Here is a 21,445-nt window from a genome sequence, read left to right as displayed (position 1 = left end):
AATTTTTTTAACCTTGTGGGATTCTGTAACCCCAAATAACCTGGGTTCCCCAAACTTGTATTTCAAGGAAGAACTGCATACTGAGTGAGAAAAATTAGAAATCTCAAAGCCTCCTACATGTGTCTTTAGTTTTGATCTGATGACTGCTCTGTGGCAAGAATAAATTACTGCTTGCAACGTGAAGTTGTTTTCGATCCATTCTGTGAAAGGCGGCATAATGATACTCAGAACTAGGCTATGGCCCTTGGGCCGGGTCCCCTGGAAGTTACAGAAGCAACGCCAGATCCAGGAGATTGGGGGTATCTTAGAATATAACCATTAGTTGGCCCCAACCATGATCTCCAAATTGTTATGGATTTGGGGATCCCTGTCAATGTGCCTAACTCTTGATGCAATGCAACTGCATTAGAGAAAGCAGTGCAAAATGAGAAGAATCACATGCTTGCTTATAAATGGGACAACTCAAGAGTATTTGTGTTCATGGCTCAGGGGTCTGGTGTGAAATCCACATATGGAGAATATCCTGTTCTACTTCTGCCAATATGCAACTGTTAAGTAACCATTTTACTCATCAGTAACAGGTTTTATGGAGCAGAGTTTGGCAAGGAGTGCCAAGACTCCTGTTTCTCTGCTTCCTCTATGCTACAGTTTCCCAATTTGTCACTTACGATCAGCTTCTGAATATCAGTGAGCTGGGACGGGACCTCAGTGGAGTTGTTGGAGATAGAGTCCCAGTAGCATGGGAATAGAGTTGGCAATTGAGAGGGAAAGCCTAGAAATTCTGCCTCAGGAAGTGTAATAAGAGGAACCTGCATGGAACAAGGCAGTTTACTTTCTCCTACCCCCATAATCCGGGCCCCAAGGGTGATTTGGAACTGAATAGAACAGTGGTGACAGAAGGCATGACTTCACATTTAAACCTCCCTCTCTAAAATTCTATAAAGAATAACCATGCTATGCCTAGTTAGAATCTTTTTCCAAATTATAATTGCTGAGGGTAAAATGTAAGTTAGATAGTTCACTGCACAGAAACGAAAACAGCAGATGAGAAATAAAAAGAAATCACCTCCACAACTTCTGCTCTCTGTAAGACATTTAAAGCAGAAACGAACTCGCTGGAGGGAAAACCTTGGTAGTTTTCTTGCAAGTGTAAGAAAATTTATCATAAAATCCTAGCCAAAAAGCTCTTTCCAACTTGTACTTTCTAAAAGTATTTTTACAAAGACTGATCTCCTTGGTTAAGAGCATTTGTACATAGAGTTTTGTTTTGTGCAGGTGTAGTAAGAACACAAATCCATCACATACAGTCAGTGCACAGCAATTTGGGTTTCTTTTTCAATTCCTGGGGTGTGGATAATATTAACTTTGCATCAGGAAAGCAGTTCCCATATGGCCACTGACCTTAGGTCTATTATGTAGCTAAGGGTATTTGCCTGGGCCAAATGCTGTTTCTTAATATTTACATGCAAAGACTTTTAAAAATCATTTTTTATAGGAAGAGTCATTTGTACTTAAAATAGAGTTTTGGAAAATGACTGATGCAACTTTAGTGTGAGAAAAGGAAATATAAGCACAGTCTGGAACTGGGAATTATAGACTAAGAACCAGGATGGAATTGCATGAAGAATCAGGCCAGGAGGCAAACTGAATTGCCTAAGGTAGAACACCCTGTTGGGAGTCCAGCTGGTGTTCTGAGTTTGTCTGGTATGCCTTCATGACATCACCCACCTTTTTATTTGTATCTCAGGTATCCATTATGACCCCAAGTTGTATACTCTTGGGTAAGCCATTAAATTCTCTGTGCCTTTGTTTACTGTAAAAGATCATTCACTTAGGAGAAATCCAGGTCTCCCAAGTTCTCTGACTCTTGGATTTCCCCTTTTCTGTTAGATAAAATGCATGTTAAACCCCAATTTCCTGAACACATTTTTTTCTCTCTTAAGGAAAAATCTGTGCTGGAGGAAATAGATGTGATAGTGACCAGCCTGCTGGATATCCTGCTGAGGACCATATTGGAGATCACCAGCCGACCTCAACCATCCAGCTCAGCAATGCGGTTCCAGTTCCAGGATGTCACTGTAAGATCATAGAGCAGGTGGCACATGGAACAGGGCCTGGTTATGCTTGTTAAAGCTTCAGTCACATTGCAGGTGGCTTGATGTTATCATCTAGAAAATCTAGCCTTAGGAGAGTAACCCGTGAGCATTTCAAAATCGTATGAGGTTACCTTAATTACATAAGGAAAACAAGATGTAAAGCATGTTTGTTAAGAGAACTTAGAATAAGCAGTTTTAATTGAAGAAAGCCAACTTTGATATTAGTCATACCTTGCCCTGTTTAAATTAACTCATGATTTTATATCCCAAGTGTACTTGGTAACTTTTTGTTCTCTTATCATCCATCAAATTCCTTTGATAAGTGAGAAGAGTGAAACAGAGTAATAGGAGTCAGGGGCACTGAATTTTCATTCCAAATTTTTCACTCTTACTAGTTGGGATTGTAACTTTCTAGGCCTCAGTTTCCTCAGCTAAGAAATGAGAAGGTTGGAATTGGCAGTTTTTTTTTTTCTTTGAGACGGAGTCTCTCTTTGTCACCAAGGCTGGAGTGCAATGGTGTGATCTTGGCTCACTACTACCTCCACCTCTCAGGTTCAAGCGATTCCCCCGCTCCAGCTTCCTGAGTAGCTGGGATTACAGGTGCCCACTACTACACTCAGCTAATTTTTGTATTTTTAGTAGAGACAGAGTTTCACCGTGTTCGTCAGACTGGTCTTGAGCTCCTGACCTCAGGTAATCCACTCACCTCAGCCTCCCAAAGTGTTGGGTGTGGGCCACCATGCCCAGCCTGGAATTGGCAAATTTTGAGGTGCTTTCAAGTGCCATTATTTTGAGTCTAATATTTATATTTTATATTACATGTAAAACATTAATAAAATATTAAATAACACATCTGACAGTTTATATATGTGTATCTATTTATGTATATTCATGAATATGAAATGATACAACCACTATGGAAAATAATAGGTCATATATGCAAGGTATGAAAGGTCCACTTTCTCAATACGCTCATCAGCATTTGGTGTTGTCCCTTTTTTGGAGTGGAGAGCATTCTGAGAGCTATGTAGTGATATCTTATTGTGGTTTTAATTTGCATTTCCCTAATGGCTAATGATACTCAGCATCTTTTTACATACTTGTTTGCCATCAGTATATCCTCTTCAGTGATATGTTTTTTCGTGTCTTTTTGCCAGTTTTTAATTGGCTTGTTTTTTCACTGTTGAGTTTTTAATTTCTTTTTACAATATGTGATTTGCAGCTATCTTCTCCCACTCTGTAGCTTTGTTTTCTCAACCTCTTAACAAGCTTTGCAGAGCAAAAGTTTTTAATTTCGTTTAAGTCCAATTTATTAAATTTTCCTTTTTTGGGTCAAGCTTTTGACTCTTTTTGCCTAGCCCTGTATCTTAAAGGTTAGCTCCTAGTTTCTTTCCTAAAAGTAGTGTAGCTTTCTATTTTACATGTAAGTCCCTTACCCATTTTGAGTGAATTTTGCATGTGTCAGATAATTCTAACATCTCTGACCTTGCAGTATGGACATCTATCGATTGTCTTTTTCATCCAATTTGAGATTTTCTTGGTTCTTGATAGGGCGTGTTATTTTCTGTTATAAACAAGACATTTCTGTAAAGGCTCTGGATCTTACATAAACCTTCTGTTTTAGCTAGTTTTAAGTGACACCACTCATCAGGGAACAGTGAGTGCCTACATGTTATGATGAGACAGAGATAGAAATCCAGGTTTGCCTCTCGGCCTCCCTCCATTGACACCTGAGGCAAGAGAGCTTCTTGTGACTGCTGAGTGAGGTGGAAATTCTGGTTCTACATTTAGTCTCTACTGACAACGTGACGGGAGTGGCTTTGTGACTGCTGGGCCATGGTAACCGTCCTGACTTTCTACTAGGCCTCTTTGACACCACCCCTGTGGGGAGGAAAAATATGACTTGTTACTGCCAATTGTGGGTGGAAGTCCAGGCTCCTCCCACTGTCTTCACCAACACTGACCCATGGGTGTGAAAGTACCTGCTCGCTATTTGACCTTCTCTGGCTCCACTCTAGGAGAGATTTTGGGACACCTCACTACATCCTCATGAGGGTAGAAGTCTAGGCTCCTCACTCAGCCTTTGCAGTGAGCTGGCAACTGAGGCCAAATTTTTCTGTGGTGTTGAGCTAGAATAGAACAATTGTGGCTAAAAGTATTGCCCTGCAGGGCTGCCCTTTCCTGGTACTTTAGCTGGAGAAATAAGGTTTTGTTGGGACTTTTTCTTTTGTATACCAACTATTGGTGTTTCACATTTGCTGGCCTCTTCATCCCAGGTCTGAAATATGTGAGGCAAAAAAGAAAATCCAAAGAATTCCACACTGTGGCCTTCTTCAGGTCCCGAGGTTCTTGGCCAGTCTGCCCTCTTTCCCCACCTGTCAGAGTCTTTTTCTGTTTGTTGTATATTTGATATTCAGGGGTGTGTGTGTGTGTGTGTGTGTGTGTGTGTGTGTGTGTGATGGAGTCTCTGTCACCCAGGCTGGAGTGCAGTGGCTCAATCTTGGCTTACTGCAATCTCTGCCTCTCGGGTTCAGGTGATTCTCCTGCTTCAGCCTCCTGAGAAGCTGGGATTACAGACACCTGCCACCCCACCTGGCAATTTTTTGTATTTTTAGTAGAGGTGGGTTTCACTGTGTTAACCAGGATGGTCTCGATCTCCTGACCTTGGGATCCACCTGCCTTGGCCTCCCAAAGTACTGGGATTACAGATGTGAGCCACCGCACCTGGCCAGGTATTCAGGTTGTTAGTTGCACTTAGCAGGAAGAATAGTGGAAAAGTATGTCTACACTTTCAACCTGGTAGAGGAAGGATGTCTCGTTCATTATGGTTTTGATGGTAACATTTTGATTACTTCCTAGCAACATAACTCTTACATAGTTCAAAAGTTATAATGGCACAGAAAACAGAATCATAGCAAATGCTGGACATGGTTAAAGATTGCCTGAAATCAAAAGCTAAAAACACTTTCAAACTGCTTTGTATCGACATGCAGAGTGTACAAAGTTGTCTGCATCAAATCTCTATGGGATACATGTGATCTTCAGGCCATTATGGTGTAATAACCAATGCCAATTACAAGACTTCAGGAAGTCAGTGAATCAGGTCTGTGGATGGAAGTGGGGTAGGGCAGGCAGGGTTATTGTCCTGGTACTAAGTTCTAAGAAAATCACATGAGGAGAATCGTTCCTGCATAGCTCTGTGGTACCCCTTGCTGTGTGAGAAACCAAACTCTCAAGATATGTGGGAAACAACACATAAGTTATTTGATATCTTTGTTTTTATGCTTTACGACTTTTTTTTTTTTTTTAAGAATACTCAGACCTAGTTTGATCCCTACTCTGCCATTGCACTGACTCTGTGATGTTGGTCAAATTACTAATGTCTCTAAGCCTAATTTTCTTTGTCTTTAAAACAGAGAAAATAGGCCTGGTGCCATGGCTCACACCTGTAATCCCAGCACTTTGGGAGGCCAAGGCTGCATATTGCTTGAGGCAGGGGTTTGAGACCAGCTTAACATGTTGAAACTTCATTTCTACTAAAATACAAAAAAATAGCCTGACATGGTGGGTACCTGGAATCCTAACTATTCAAGAGAGTGAGGCAAGAAGAATGGCTTCAACCCAGGAGGTCGACGTTGCAGTGAGCCAAGACCACACCACTGCACTCCAGCCTAGGTGACACAGAGAGATCCTGTCTCATAAATAAATAAATAAATCAGAGAAAATAGTTGTACTTATCTCAAAGTTAGTGTGAGGATTTCGTCAAATTTGTAAAGGTATTTAAACAGTGTCTGGCCTAATACTCAGTACATGCTGGCCATTAGTCATTGTGGTAGCAGCAGCAGTCACAGTAATACCGTGATTCTTGTAGACGTGCTTGTTGTATTGTTATAATAATTCTAAAGCGAGAAACATGCTCTGGTCTTTCACAAAATCCATTCTCTGAAGACTGAAGGTCTGTTGAATTTATCATTTTCTCATAGAGAACAGACTTTCTGAATAGGGAGTCTTTAAAGTGGCAGTCCTACACTGAGCACCTTTTCAGTCTGTGCAGACGCATGTATGGAGAAGTGCCCCTGTCAAGTAGACACACTGTGAGTAAATGCAGATCCCACAACATGCCATGATGAATTCTTCCAGTGCTCTGTAATCACCATGATTGTTCCCCTGTCTCCCAGCCACACCAGCATGAGCACTGGCTTCTGCTGTATCATAGTTCCAGATAACAGAGCCTTATTTTTAAAATTTAAAAGGATTGTAGTTTTTGTTTGTCCACCAACGTTTTTTTGAATTTTAAAATGTTTTCTCTAGCTAGAAAACAAAACAAAACAGAAAAACCACCATTGTGATCAGTTCCTTCCACAAGTCTAATTATAGGTAAAAGCAGATTTTATAAAGCAGTAGAAATGACCACTTGACTTGCATCGTCAACTAATGGAGCTCCAGAGTTCCTTACAATTTATAAATGCTTCCTTGTTCACAGCTCTGTTAAGTACCATTTATGGAGCAGATTCTTCTGGGTTTAGGCCAGGTCTAAGACACCCACTGTGGTATGCTTATCTAAAGTTTTCATGTGTCGTTGGTTTGTGGTTGGGGTATGGAAATGGGTCTGGGTTAATTCTGTAAGAAATATGTGAAAAAAAGTAATGTATGTGTATAATAGGTTTCATGAAGACAGTTGTAGTCATCCAAGACCCTTGCTATACACAGTCATTTGTAGAAATTCCCATTGTACTCAGTCTATACGTAAAATGGCCCCTGAAGATTACAGTGTTTTCAAGGTGATTTATATGTAAGAAATTCTCACATGCAGCTAAGTACATCTTTGCCACTGATGGCTTTTTATTTCTTTTTAACAAATTATGAGTCTAGGATTTACATATAGCTATACCCTTAAAAGATCCTAAGAACAAAGAAAATTACATTACAGATAAAATATACATTAGTAATTGGACGTCTCACAAATCACCACTAAAAAACTTACTCTTGTAGCCAAATACGACCTGTTCTCCAAAAACCTATGGAAAAAATTTAAAAATTAATTATATTTTAAATTTTAAAATAAAGCAAAAAAATACATTATAGATAAAACATACATTAGTAATTGGACATGTAGGCCTCCTAACAGTTGAATGTGCTTGGAGTTCCTAAACAGCGTAAGTGAATACATAAAATGACATTGTAGAGTAGATATTGGGATTGACAATAATACATCATAAATGCCCAACAGATTATATGTCATGATTATAAGTTATTGCAATGGGCCTAAGTCAGATATGATAAATAAAATCATTAATCTGAATTCAAACAGGTTTCTCCCCTATGTATATTGACCGTAAAGACTTAAGATAAAAGTCTGTTCATTACTGCATGAAATTTCTTGTTATTACTAAATTTGCAACAAGTAATATGTCATTCCTTCCACTTCAGCATATTTCACTATTCACAGGATTGTGTGTTGAAGTAAATGTCTCAGGAAAATTAAACTAGTAGCTATATTAGATACAATGGGAATATGATATGGAAAACTAAGAGATGGAAAAGAAATGAATGGGTTTCTACTAACTAGATTTGCATTTTTAAGTCAAGGCATAGTTAAGAGAAAGGTAAAAAAGTATGAGCATCAGTTATCAACTGATGGATTCTAGTATATTATATTTTAATTGTAATTTAAAAACTCAAAAAAACCCTCAGATATATTTTCTCTATAATATCAATAATCTGAGCAGAAGGGAGATGAGTCACTGAGTACAGACTTCTAGAACAGATTCCTGGGTTCGCATCCCAGCTTCACAAATCTCAAGCTGTGGAACCTGGGGTAAATGTCTGAACCTTAAGAGATAATTAACTTTTCTTTGTTGATTGTGTCAACCCAACAAGGCCCAAACAAAGAATGAATTCAATAGAATAATCCAAGTATGGTAACTTACACATAGTGCCATTCCCTAAATCATAGTGTTGTCATATGTCTTTTTTATTTTGTAGAGGTATAAGTGACATAAAATAAATGACACCTGTTTGAAATGTATAATTTTAGTTTTGACATACGTGTATTCCTATGAACCATCACCACAATCAAGATAGCAAATATGTCCATCACTCTCCAAAGCTTCCTTTGCCCTTCTCTGTTCCCTCTCTCTTGCCCTTCCATGCTACCTCATCCCCAAACAACTACTGACCTGCTTTTTATAGTAACTTATCTGCTACTATACATAAGTTTGCATTTTTTAGAATTTGTTAGGAATGGAATCATGTAATACATAGCTGTTAATAGTATTTTGGGGACATAGGGGCAGGGATTCTGGCTTACTTCACATAATATCAATAGTTTTTTCCTTCTTATTGCTGAATAGTATTTCATTGTGTGGATATACTGTAATTTGTTTCTTCATTTACCCCTTGGTAAACATTTGAGTTATTCCTGGGTTTGGCTCTTGTGTTCCATTTCCCAGTTTTTCTGTTTTGACACCAGTAACATACTATCTTCATTGTCGTGTTTTATAATAAATCTTTTTTTTTTTTTTTGAGACTGAGTTTAGCTCTTGTTGGCTCACTGCAAGCTCCAACTTCTGGGTTCAGGCAATTCTCCTGCCTCAGCATCCTGAGTAGCTGGGATTGCAGGCACCGCCACCATGCCCAGCTAATTTTTTGTATTTTTTAGTAGAGATGGGGTTTCACCATGTTGACCAGGATGGTCTCGATCTCTTGACCTCGCAATCCACCCGCCTCTGCCTCCCAAAGCGCTGGGATTACAGGCTTGAGCCACCGCGCCCAGCCCATGTTTTATAATAATCTTAAAGTCAGGAAGTGTAAGTCTTCCAACTTTACTCTTTTTCAAAGTTGTTTTGATTATTTTAGAGCCTTTGCACTTCCTTATGGATTTTAAAGTCAGATCAGCCTTTCAATTTCTAACCCCCAAAACTATGCTAGGATAATGACTGGGATTACATTGAATCCATTTATCAATTTTGGGAGAATTGACATTTTTTTTTAAGCGGGAGTTTCACTCTTGTCACCTAGGCTGGAATGGTGTGGTCTCGGCTCGCTGCAACCTCCACCTCCAGAGTTCAAGCGATTCTCTAGCCTCAGCCTCCTGAGTAGCTGGGATTACAGGCATGTGCCACCACGCCCAATTTTGTATTTTTAGTAGAGATGGGGTTTCACAATGTTGGCTAGGTTGGTCTCAAACTTCTGACCTCAGGTGATTCACCTTAGACTCCCAAAGTGCTGGGATTACAGGCATGAGCCACTGCACCCAGCCAGAATTCACATCTTAACAATACTGCACATCCCAATCCATGAACATGTAATATCTTCATCTTTTTAGGACTTCAACTTCACTCCTCAGCATTTTGCAGCCTTCAGTGTGCAGATTTTACACATCTTTGATCACATATATTAGAAATTATTTCATATTTTAATATTTTAAATTTCAATTTCTGATTGTTCATTTTTAGTGTGTAGAAGTAAAATAGATTTTTCTACATTGATCTTATATTCTGGAATGTCAATAAACTCGATTAGTTCTAGTAGCTGTTTGACAATTCCATAGCTTTTTCTATGTACACACTTATGCTCTCTGTGAAGAAAGACAGCTTTTTAAAAATTCCTTTCTAACCTGTATTCCTGATAGCCTTTTCTTGCCTTATTGCACTGATTAAAACCTTCAGTACAGTGTTGAATAGAGGTGGTGAATAAGCTTTGGGAGATTTGAAAAGTCTTTATTTTGTCTTTGCTTTTGGAAGATACTTTTCCTGAGTAACAAATTCTTGGTTGATAGTTTTTGGGTGTTTTTTTTTTTCCTTTTTGTTCTCTGAAGCTGTTGCTCCATCATCTTTCAGCTTGTATTTTTTCCAAGAGAACTTTTCTCTCATCTTTTTTTTTGTTCTTCTCTATATAATGTACCTTTTTTATTTTTTTTTTCTGAATAGTATTTTAAGATTTTCTCTACCACTGGCTGTAATCAATTTGATTATGATGTGCCTTGGTGTAATTTCTTCTTATTTCTTGTGCTTGGGGTTTGTAGAAATTCTTTGGTATATAGGTTGATAATTTTCAAAGAGTTTGAAAATGTTTATTCTCATTTCTTCAATTACTCTTTCTGTCTCATCCTTCTCTTTGAGACTTTCAGTTGCATAGATATTCTGCTAATTGAAGTTGTCCTACAGTTCACTGATGCTTTTTTACTGTTTTTCTTTTTATTTTAGTTTTTTTTTTTTGTCTGTGCTTTATTTTGGAGAATTTCTACTGCCTGCCCTTTCAAGTTCAATAATCTTTTCTTCTGTAATGTCTAGGCTGCCACTCGACCCATTCAATGAATTTTTATCTCATAAATTGTAGCCTTCATCTCTAGAAGTTTAATTTGGGTTCTTTTTATGTCTTCCATCTCTAAATAAATGTATTCAGTCTTTCCTTTAGCTTCCTGAATAATTAGAATACATATATAACTATGTTAATGTTCTTGTCTGATAGTTCTAGCATCTGTGTCATTTCTGGATCTGTTTCTATTGATATATTACTTTTTCTCCTCATTTGCATCATTTTTTCCTTCTTCTTGACCTGCCTGGTAATTTTTTATTGCATGCCAGACATTGTGAGTTTTGCATTGTTGAGAGGTGGATTTTTTTAATTTTTAAAAAATACCTTTCAGCTTTGCTATAGAATAAGATTAAATTTATTGGAAACTATTTGATCATTTTAGGACTTGCTTTTGAAATTTGTGAGGCAGGACCAGAACAGCATTTCCTCTAGGAATACTTTTTCTCCAGTATTGAGGAAACACTCTTTTTGGTATTCTAACTGATGCCTTAATAATTGTGAGGTTTTTTCCAGTCTGGCTGGTTTAAAAAAAAAGAGGCACTCTTATTCCCAGTCCTGTTTGAGCACCAGGCATTGTTCTCACAGTCCTTCCAGATCATATTTTTCCTTGTGTTGGATTGGGTTGCTTCCTTACACACATACACAAAAATATTAATAAAGTTGTCTGTAAATTTTTAATTCTTTTGTTGAATATCAAGGATTCCCTTGTTCATTAACAAAGTATGTGTTGAGCTTGGAGGATGTTTCTTCTGGCCCACACTGGTTAGTTTCTTGAATATTTACCCTAAAAAAATGTATACAGAAAAGTATTTGTCATACTCGTGTGTTGCAAATGATTATTTGCAAGCAAAGATCTGGCCTGAATACCTGGGTACCCTGAGATGGTCTTTAAGAACTATAGCATCGTTGGGCCTCCCATTGCAGCCATCGAGGAAGCCTTGAACTTTCCTGACCCAGCTGCCTCTATTGAAAAATACCACTTCTCAGGGCTTTTAGTTTCTACTTATAAAGTCTGTAGTCTCTTTCCATGTAAAATCTAAGAAACCAGTTCCCAATTAAATTGCACTTCCGTAATATACTCTACAATTAGTTATCAATGACTACCTCTCCTATTGTATTTGTTTTGTTTTAAATGTTATTATTCTGTTTAAAAAGACAAATTATTTGCTGAGCATAAAAAGGTTGCGCTGAAAATGCAAGTATTTTAAATTAGAAGTTCATTCAAAAATGCAAGTGATAGCAATTTTATATAGGTCCTCAAATATATGGATGCTATGTTTACTTTTTTATTGTTAATTTTTAAGAATTAGAATTTGTGGGTGTAAGTCACATAAAGCTCAAGCACGAAAAGAATGGCCAATTGAAAAATTATTTTCAATCTTCCAAGACATCTGAATAAAACTAGTTTTTAAAAGGAGATTGAAATGGACATTTTGCAACATATGGCTTTCATTATACCCTGTGAGTCAGCAGATCAACTCTCTGATGTGGAGAAGGTCATGTGAATTCAAAAATGGAGCATGAAGCTACAGGAAGGGCTTTGGAGGCAGAAAGACTGGGATAACTGCAGCTCTGCTGCTTTCTAGTTGAATGTCTTGGGGCAAGTTTTTGGCACATCAGAAACTACATTTGACTTTCTTCAAAATGGCCTTATACACCCTACCTCATAGGGTTTACATGGAGCTTAAATGATAGAATCAGTGCAAACATTTTAAATGCTCAGTCAGTGATCATCAGCCTCAGTGCCTTACCTTCTTTAAATGTGTCAAGTTAGTTCCCAAGTGAAAAGCATCCACTCAAGTTAAAAAAAAAAAAATCCTCTCTAAAATTATAAATTTGCAAATACCAAGTAAATAAATGGTAATCATCCTAGGCAGAAGTTTTGGCTGTGATATTTTGGGTAATTTAGATTAAGAAGACTTCACAGGGCAAGTTTGGATCATAGTGATTTCATTTTAAAGTATTCTCTTTGAGGACAGCTTCAGTGTAAGTTACTGATGTTCTTTTATATCCTTACTAAAAAAAAATATGTTTTTTTTTTTTTAACTTAGGGGGAGTTCGTTGCTTGTCTCCTGTCCCTATTACGGCAAATGACAGATAGACATTATCAACAGCTTCTTGATAGTTTCAATTCAAAGGAAGAACTAAGGGTAAGTGACATTTTAAAAATTTTCTTTAACGTATCTTTTTAGTTTCTTTTGTTTTTATTCGTCACTGTTCAGAAAGATCCTAAACAGTTGCTTTACCTGTTTCTGTTAAGTTCTAAGCTGTTTTTTCTCAGGCTCATCCACAAATCTCCTTATCTATATTGGCTTTTAAAGATTTCTATTACTCAAGCAAAGCTATTGACTCTCATTTCAAAGAAGGATATAGGATATAAAGTAACTGTCATCGAAGTTCAATAAACTAGAAGCAGAATAACAGAACTGAAGAGATAAAAAGAAATAGACTAACTCTAGTTAAGTGAACCTAGAAATATTGCCTTAGTAGAAGATAAAGGAGAATATGTAAATATGTTAGCTCATTTCATCTCACTAAAACCATAATAAGAAGTTCTGGCTACAGCTTTTTGACTAGGCATACACAGTTGTATTTGTTATTCTCTATCAGCTATAATCTAATCAATATGCTGTGCTACTCTGACAAGCTGACATTAAATAGGAAATATGGATGCCAGGTTTATAAAAATCCAGTATTTGGTAAGATTTGTGGAACTATAACGCTTCTTTCATGGTTTCACTAAATGCTTGATTATTCTTAGTTGGAAGAATGATTTGATCTGTCGTCTTCCTTATTTACTTTTATTTCTCTTCCATCTCTTTAGTTTTCCAGACAACTTTCATTTGGAAACCATCATATTGGAAGCATTGCTTTTATGCTGGGTGGTGGAGAATTATAGGACCAAAAGTATAGTTCTGCTATGACGTTTACCTAATTGGAAGCCTTCCCGCTGCCTTAGGGGAAGAAATTGTTGATTTTTTAATATGGATAGTGCATAGGGGTTGCTTATCTGTGACTTTAACTGGAAAATATTATATGATCTCAGAAGAATCTTCCTGTTGTTACTTTAGAGAAGTTGACAAGCTGAGTCACATAAAACAAAGAATCATTTGGGGCAGATATAATCTCTCAGCAGTCAGTCATTTGGCATATGGCATCCTGTTTTTCATTCTTAAATTGAATCTTTTTTCTTTTCTTGAGACAGAATTTTACTGTTACTCAGGCTGGAGTGCAGAAGTACAGTCACAGCTCACTGCAGCCTCAAACTCCTGGGCTCAAACAATCTTCCTACCTCTGCTTCCCAAGTAGCTGTGACTATAGGCATATGACACCACACTTAGCTAATTTTTACAAAAATTTCTTTGTAGAGGCAGAGGCTCACTATGCTGCCCAGGCTGGTCTCAAACTCCTGGCCTACAGAAATCCTCCCATCTCAGCCTCCGAAAATACTCAGATTACAGGGATGAGCTACCATGCCTGGCTGTACATTCAATGTTGAGTTTAGAATTAAAAGTGGATAGAAGGCCTTAGGACTTACCCACTCTGAATACAGAAATACATAATGTCAAAAGGAAAATAATGGTGCATTTGTTAACTGTCATTAGGAATTGTATTCTTAACACAGTTAAAGAATCATTATGTATTACTTAAGAAGTCAACTTCACATTTGAAAATTTCCCACAGGAAAAGCCTACATATTTTTATGGAGCCTGGGAATTAAAAAATAGCAGAGAAGCATAAACTAAAAGACGTAATTAATTATCTAGGTATTGAGTTTTATGCTTTGGTATTTGTGTTAGCAGTAATAAAACAAATGGAAATAATGAATAAAACATTTTATGTGGACTTTTCTCATTTCAGTCAGCCAATACGTCTTTTCAGAGGACAATTAATATTTCCCTTTTCAAAATTATTGAAGCTGGCTGGGCACCATGGCTCAGGCCTGTAATCCCAGCACTTTGGAAGGTCGAGGTGGGTAGATCACCTGAGGTCAAGACCAGTCTGGCCAACATGGCGAAATCCCATCCCTACTTAAAATACAAAAATTAGCTGGGCATGTTGGTGCATGCCTGTAGTCCCAGCTACTTGGGAGGCTAAGCCAGGAGAATAACTTGAACCTGGGAGGCGGAGGTGGCAGTGAGCCAGGATCGCAACACTGCGCTCCAGCCTGGGCAACAGAGTGAGACTCCATCTTAATATTAACAATAATAGCGAGGCCTTCTGGCCAGAATTATTTAATGATACTAATTACTTAATCTGCCATTCAGATTAAATGGAGATTGAGCAACACAAGCACGGCAAGCACTGTGCCACGCACTAGGGACATACGCAGGCCCAAGATGTCCTGTTCCTATAGGGGAGTAATGAGACAAATAATGGGCATAGCACCTGAATGGTGAATGTGCAGGGTGCTATGGAGCATGTGGGAGTTGCTGCCAACCCAGACGCACGGCAACAGGAAAAGTTCCAAGGGAGATCTCAGCTGAGACCTGAGATTAGTAGGAGTGTGCTAGATATATCTTTGGCTCGAACGTTCAGATCTGTCTACTAAAGTATCACCTGAATGCTCCGACTGACACCTCACTCTCTACCTACCTTTGTAACACTTACTAGAATCTGGAATGTTTTTGTTTATTTGTTTACATGTATTTCCCTGTTTATGTGTATTATTTCCCACTGGGTGATAAGCTCCTTGATGTCTGAAGCTTTGAGCTTTGTCTGGCTCACTGCTGCATCCTCAGATTCTAGACTATGCCTAGCACATTGCAAGACTTCAAGAAATAGTTGTTGATTGTTTGATAGAATATAGAGTTTAATTCATAAGGCTGTATGAATGAGTGTAGACTTTGTTTTGAGGACATTTTGAGGGTTTTAAGAAGGGAGAGACAATATCACATTTGAAGGAAGAAAGACCTCTCTGGTTACACTGTTGAAAAAGCATTTGGCCAGATGCAAATAGCTTATGCCTATAATTCCAGCACTTTGGGAGGCCAAGGCAGGAGGATTACTTGAGCCCAGGAGTTTGAGACCAGTCTGAGCAATATGGCAAGACCCTATTCCTATAAAACATTTTTTAAAACTAGCTAGGCGTGGTGGCAGATGGCTGTAGTCCCAGCTACTCAAGAGGCTGAGATGGGAGTATCGCTTCAGCCTGGGAGGTCAAGGCTTCAGTGAGCTGTGGTTGCACTCCAACCTGGACAACTGAGGGAGACCATGTCTCAAAAAAAAAAAGAAAAAGAAAGGAAAGAAAGAGGATTCACTGAGGTCAAAATGAGAAGCAGAACACCGTAAAAGATTTGAGGTGAGTGAGTGAGGTAGTAACCTACACTAGAAATGACTGTGGCTTGAAATAGAGGTGATTGTGGAGATAGATTCTAGGGACATTTGGGAAGTTGAATTGGTGGGACTTGATGGCTGATAATATTAAAAAGGTGAAGGAGAAGGAGGAGTTGTAAATGACTCCTAGGCCTTTTGACAATTGGCTGGATGTTGGTGTGGTGCCATTCACCACATGGGGACCCCAGGATGAATTAGGTTTGGGAGCAAAGGTAAATTCAGTTTCAGCCTGAGTTTGGTCAGCTGAGGGACATTCAGATGGAGATGTTTAGTAAATTGTGTCTGAAGTTCAGGAGAGAGAGAGAGAGAGAGTTAGGTTGTGGGTTGTGGATCCGGAAACTGTCAGCCAATGAATAGTAACTGACATCATGGGAGTAAATGTGAACATCCAAGGAGAGTGTAGAGCATGACGGTAAAAGGGCCTACGTAGAATCCTAAGCAGAAGGACGGAGGTGTGATAAACAGTGCCTGCTACTGCAAGGAGGTCAAGTACCATCATGAAAGGGTCCCTAAATATTGCTGGTGAACCTGAGAAGCAATTTCAATGATGAGGGAACTTTTCATGGATTGAAGATTAAAAAGAATAAAAAGAGAATGGATTGAATGCAGTGTTTCAAGAAGAAGAGGGATAACTTTAAATGTGTAGACTTTGATGAATACTCACAGTGGAGGAGACTAAAGCATGTCTAAATATATTCATGATTAGAGCTGGTGGACAGGGAGAAGCTGAAGATATAAGAAAGAGGTACTAAATTCCAGGGTGAGGTCTCTGAGAAGGCAGCAGTAAGGGACAGAATTACCCTAGACTGGGAATAAGATTCTTGCACTTTCCCAGTGAAAGAATGAAAGAGAAATAACTGGAGTTAATGCAGACTAGAGGACATTTATTTCATTTACTAAAGGCTAATTAGCCATCTTATTTTAATCTGCATTTTTAAAGTTCGTATGTCCCCTTATAAAAAATATTAATAAATGTTTCCTGTTTTCAATTTTCTTTAAAACCAAATATTTCCAGTTATGTTCCTGAACCTATATTGCAGTATTTTCAAAGATAATAACACTGGTCCCTAGGCCCTTTAGAGAGTTCCTAGAACCAATTTTACTTCAGAAAACAGAATTTTAATGATTTCATAAAGATAATATAGTACATATATAGCACCTCCAATAAAATCTGGAGTGATACAAAATATTCACTCCATATGGGATAAATAAAGACTATACATCATCCTGGTCAGGTTTTGCTGCCAAATGGATTGTAAGACCAAAACATTTTAGACTACTTTTCGGTTTTGATAGTAAAGGAAGTGAAAACCTCTAAACAACAAGCATTTTATGTGCAATTTAGTTGTACCAGGCACTGTTCTAAGCAGTTGATTAATATTAACCCATTGTTATCCTCAAAAGGACCCCATGAAGTAGGCTCCCATTATTTTATTACAGATATCAATTGTTGATTCAACAAACATTTATTGAGCATCTTGGTTAGACATTCAGGATATCAAGACTTCATCCTGGTCAACATGAAACCCCGTCTCTACTAAAAATACAAAAAATTAGCTGGGCATGGTGGCACGTGCCTGTAATCCCAGCTACTCAGGACGCTGAGGCAGGAGAATTGCCTGAACCCAGGAGGCGGAGGTTGTGGTGAGCCGAGATCGCGCCATTGCACTCCAGCCTGGGTAACAAGAGCGAAACTCCGTCTCAAAAAAAAAAAAAAAAAAAAAAAAAGTCTATTATTGAGGCCATCTAAATCATTCTTATAAATAAGCATTACATGTATAAACTGCAAGGATGCTAGCTAACAATTACGGAACACCTCCTTACCCCCATCCCACGGCCATGAGCCAGATGTGGTACTTAACCCACATTTCATCCTCTCCCTGCCTCCTCCGCCATGAAGATTGACTGATGCTATTATTGTTCTCAAGTAAATGGGAGTGCTCGGAATTCTATTAACGTCCTGAGCTCTTTGCTCAGGCAGCTAAACTCAGCTTTTCTCTAAACTTTAATAAACTTTTTCAACCAAAATCTTTTCTATCAAATTATATAAAATTTCAATTTTCAGCTCTTTAAAGATAATAAGGCAGTTCTAGTCATAGAATGGAGATGTCTGAGAAGGGCCAGATTAATAGAAGGAGAGTTATTTGGGGTTTTGTATGTACCTTTAGGTTAGAAAGTAAATAACAGGTAAAGTACAATTCACAGGGTGATATTTAATGGAAAAGTATGAGTGATATTGAAATTAGACACCCAAAATTCCACATAACCCTACTGTTTTAAAAAGTGGTAAAGTATATTTACCCTCCCCTCAATCCCCAACATATCCTAGTCTCCAGAGGTAGCTGCTGTTAACACCTAAAAGCGAAACCTTGTAGACTATTTTGTATACTATATATATACACACACAAATTTTTAATGGAATCATACTATTTATATTGACCTATACTTTTTTACCTGATAATATTCCATAGATATTATATAATCCACTCCCTCATTCTTCTGAATCCCATTATATGGATGCTACATAATTTGTTTCTGATTTCTGCAGTTAGAATGGGTCTTGCAGTCAACGTCTTGATGCACCTCTTTCTATGGAGTTGTACCCACATTACTGTAGAATAAATTCCTAGAAGTACAGTTGTTGGATTATAGGATGTACACATTTTACATTTTAATTGATACTTGACCAATTATATATTGAGATTTTCAAATGAATATTCATATTGTTCTATATTCCTAATGTTGCTTTTTCCCTTTTACCAATTCAAAGAAAGATAAGGTTTGTCTTAGCATTTCCCAATGGTTCTATAAATCAAAATGAATTCTAAAAGTATGTAGCTCTTAAGTATCTACTAAGCTAATGGTCTTTCAACTCCGTTTATGCCTGAAGAGCTGGATGCCTCCAGGGTTACTGCGGAAGTAGCTTCTGGCTTCTTGAGCAGTGTCCCACTTCTCCTCCTTGGTCTTCAGGTTCCTTCTTGTGTGTGAGGCATGAGTCACAGTGTCAGAACACAAGTGTGTGGGAGCAAAGACCTGAGGGCTGGTACTCTGTATTGTTTACTTTTTTTCTTCTCTAGAACATAACATTATGTAAAAATGAACAAAAGTAAACACCAGGTAGTGATTAAGATTTTCTTCCTCCTTCTGTCATCAGTAATGTTTTATTATACACCTACCTTGTACTGGAGGCTACGGTTTTGTCCATATCCTTGGCATTTCATATATACCCAGCAGTGAGACTCCTGTGCTTTGTTGATTAGGACTTCTCATAGAACTGTGGGGATCTTGCTATAAGCACAAGATTATACATGACCTGGAAGTTAAATACGGCACAATTATAACTCTGCATTGTCTCCTCTATACTCTCTCACCAGCTTTCAAAAATTATGTCTGATCAGGCCTCAGTCCAACTTTAAAACTCTGAATACTTCCCATTCCCTACAGGACAAAGTCCAGTCTCCTTATTATGTTGTTTCTGTCCTCAGTTTATCTTCCAACCACATTATCCTCTACCCGCTTCTGAACACCTTTCAGTCACTCAAAACTACTGTTAAATTCCTTAAAAACCAAATATGTAATTTTTGATTCCTATGAATCATTTTTTTTCCTATTTCTAATGTTGATTTTACCACCACCTCACTTCCACTGCCTAATATGTACCCCTATTAATCCCTTCTCTGATTCAGTTCACCCTACAAAATCCAGCTCAGGTATCACCTTCTCGACGAAGCCTTCACAGGATACAGTCCTCCCTCTCTGACAGCATGCAACAATGTACTCTCAGTATTTACCATTTCCTTGTGTTTTTTACGACTGTGGGCTCCTTGAGAGTAGAGACCATGTCTTTGTGTCCTAAGCACAGAACCTGGAATGTTAAATCTTTGTTGAAGAAATGTGTGCTTTTAATATTTCTGTCTACTTCAAAAGATTTTCAGTACAATTATTTTGACTTATTTTTATTTGAATATATTGATTACAGAAAAATGGCTATTTAGCTCTAGAAGATTGAAGATCATTTGGGAGTTATTTTGCATACTACACTTAGAGATTCCATTTTAAGAATATACATTTCAATGTGATAATGATTATTAACACCCCTTAATTGAATTCAAGCCTCACATCAAGGGTATTGCACATTCGAAATTTGTGGCAAATGTTTTAAATGACATTTGATTATAGTCTGAGGGTCTGCCTGTTCATTCTGTGTCCCAGCCTCATGATACTTTATTTTACGGATATCTTAACTCATGTTTCGTAGACTCAGGATTTATCTCTCTGTGTCTTGCCAATTCTGTTTCATAAACCTAATTTTTGTCTTGTGCCCTTCTCTTTTTAAAAATATTTTAGATTTAGGGGGTACATGTGCAGGTTTGTTAATGAGCATATTGCGTGATGCTGACGTTTGGGCTTCAATTGAGTCCGTCATCCAAATAGTGAACATGGTACCCAATAGGTAGTTTTTCAGCCCTTTTCTTTCACCCTCCCTCCCTTCTTTTACAGTCCACCATGTCTGTTGTCCCCATCTTTATGTCACTGTGGATCTAATGATTAGCTCTCACTGATAAGTGAGAACACAGTATTTGGTTTTCTGTTTCCGTGTTTACTCACATAGGATGATAGCCTCTAGCTGCATCCGTGTTGCGGCAAAGGATGTGATTTTGTTCTTTTTGGGGCTGCATAGTGATGTAGATGTACCACATTTTTTAAGCCAATCCTGTCTTGTGCCTTCCTTAATATCATAGCATCGTATGTAAGCAGAAAACAATTTTTGTATGGTACAGTTAGAAAATCTAAAACACATGTTTGGTTCTCTCAAACATCTACATAAAACCCCTCAGTGTCTCCATGGTGCCTTCAGGATAAATGTCCAAACTCCTTACCATGGAAAAAGTTAGATTTGCTTATCATTTATTTATCCCTATTTATCTTTCAGCCCTATGTCTTACCACTGCTCCTTGTAGTCCAGGCAACCCTGCGCTCTCTCTTGTCTCTTCGGCCTACAGGTGTTGTTCCTTCTGGGTGGAATACCTGACCTTCAGACTTACCTACCTTTGCAAAGCATGCATGCATCTGTGTGGTTTTTAGATTAACATTCATCTTTCCCACTAAACTGTGAACTCCATGAAAGCAAAGAGCACATTTAACCTACTTACTATTATGTGGCATATTCCAGACACTCTGTAAACGCCTGCTGCATGAATAAATGACAGAATGTTTCTTACCTTACCAGGTGTCCCAGCATCTAGCATGGTGCCTGGCACACAGTAAAGCACCCAGTATTTATAAATCAGTACATGTTAGTGAGCATTTCTAAAATCATAACAACTGTTCCTCCTTTGTTTTACAGTTAACTATAGGACTTTTATTGCTTGGAAGACCGTCCCAATAACTTTCTTACTTGAACCTCAGTAGAAAAAAATTATTCCATAAAGTAACACCTTCCTATTTCTTTGAACCCCGATTTGAAGAATACTAATAATATAGTTTAACCATGGAAATAATGCAACGTGGTTAAGTGACCACATTGAGAGACTGCTCCCATGCTGCCAGGTTTTAAATGGTAACATATGAAACACTTATTTCTTTGTGCTGTCCAAGCAGGAGTATTATAGGCATGGCAATGTTCTTTTTTGAATTATAAAAAGAATCTCTTACTTAGTTATATGTGCAAAATAACCACATCTATCTATGCA

The 21,445-nt window shown here is 38.0% G+C and overlaps 1 protein-coding gene across 7 annotated transcripts in view; it reads left to right on the top strand.

Annotated features, from left to right (window-relative positions):
• DOCK4 (dedicator of cytokinesis 4) overlaps positions 1-21,445 on the top strand; it is a 487,797-nt gene that overhangs the window by 366,731 nt on the left and 99,621 nt on the right. For all 7 annotated transcript variants that reach the window (XM_078343204.1, XM_078343205.1, XM_002751762.7 and 4 more), the window contains exons 25-26: positions 1,944-2,078; positions 12,467-12,565. In XM_078343204.1, coding sequence (XP_078199330.1) covers positions 1,944-2,078; positions 12,467-12,565 — 234 coding nt within the window. The remainder of the gene's footprint in view (positions 1-1,943; positions 2,079-12,466; positions 12,566-21,445) is intronic.

The sequence above is a fragment of the Callithrix jacchus genome, chromosome 11, assembly GCF_049354715.1.
Source record: "Callithrix jacchus isolate 240 chromosome 11, calJac240_pri, whole genome shotgun sequence".
In the NCBI taxonomy this organism is placed as follows: domain Eukaryota; kingdom Metazoa; phylum Chordata; class Mammalia; order Primates; family Cebidae; genus Callithrix; species Callithrix jacchus.
This window is presented reverse-complemented; position numbering and strand designations above follow the sequence as displayed.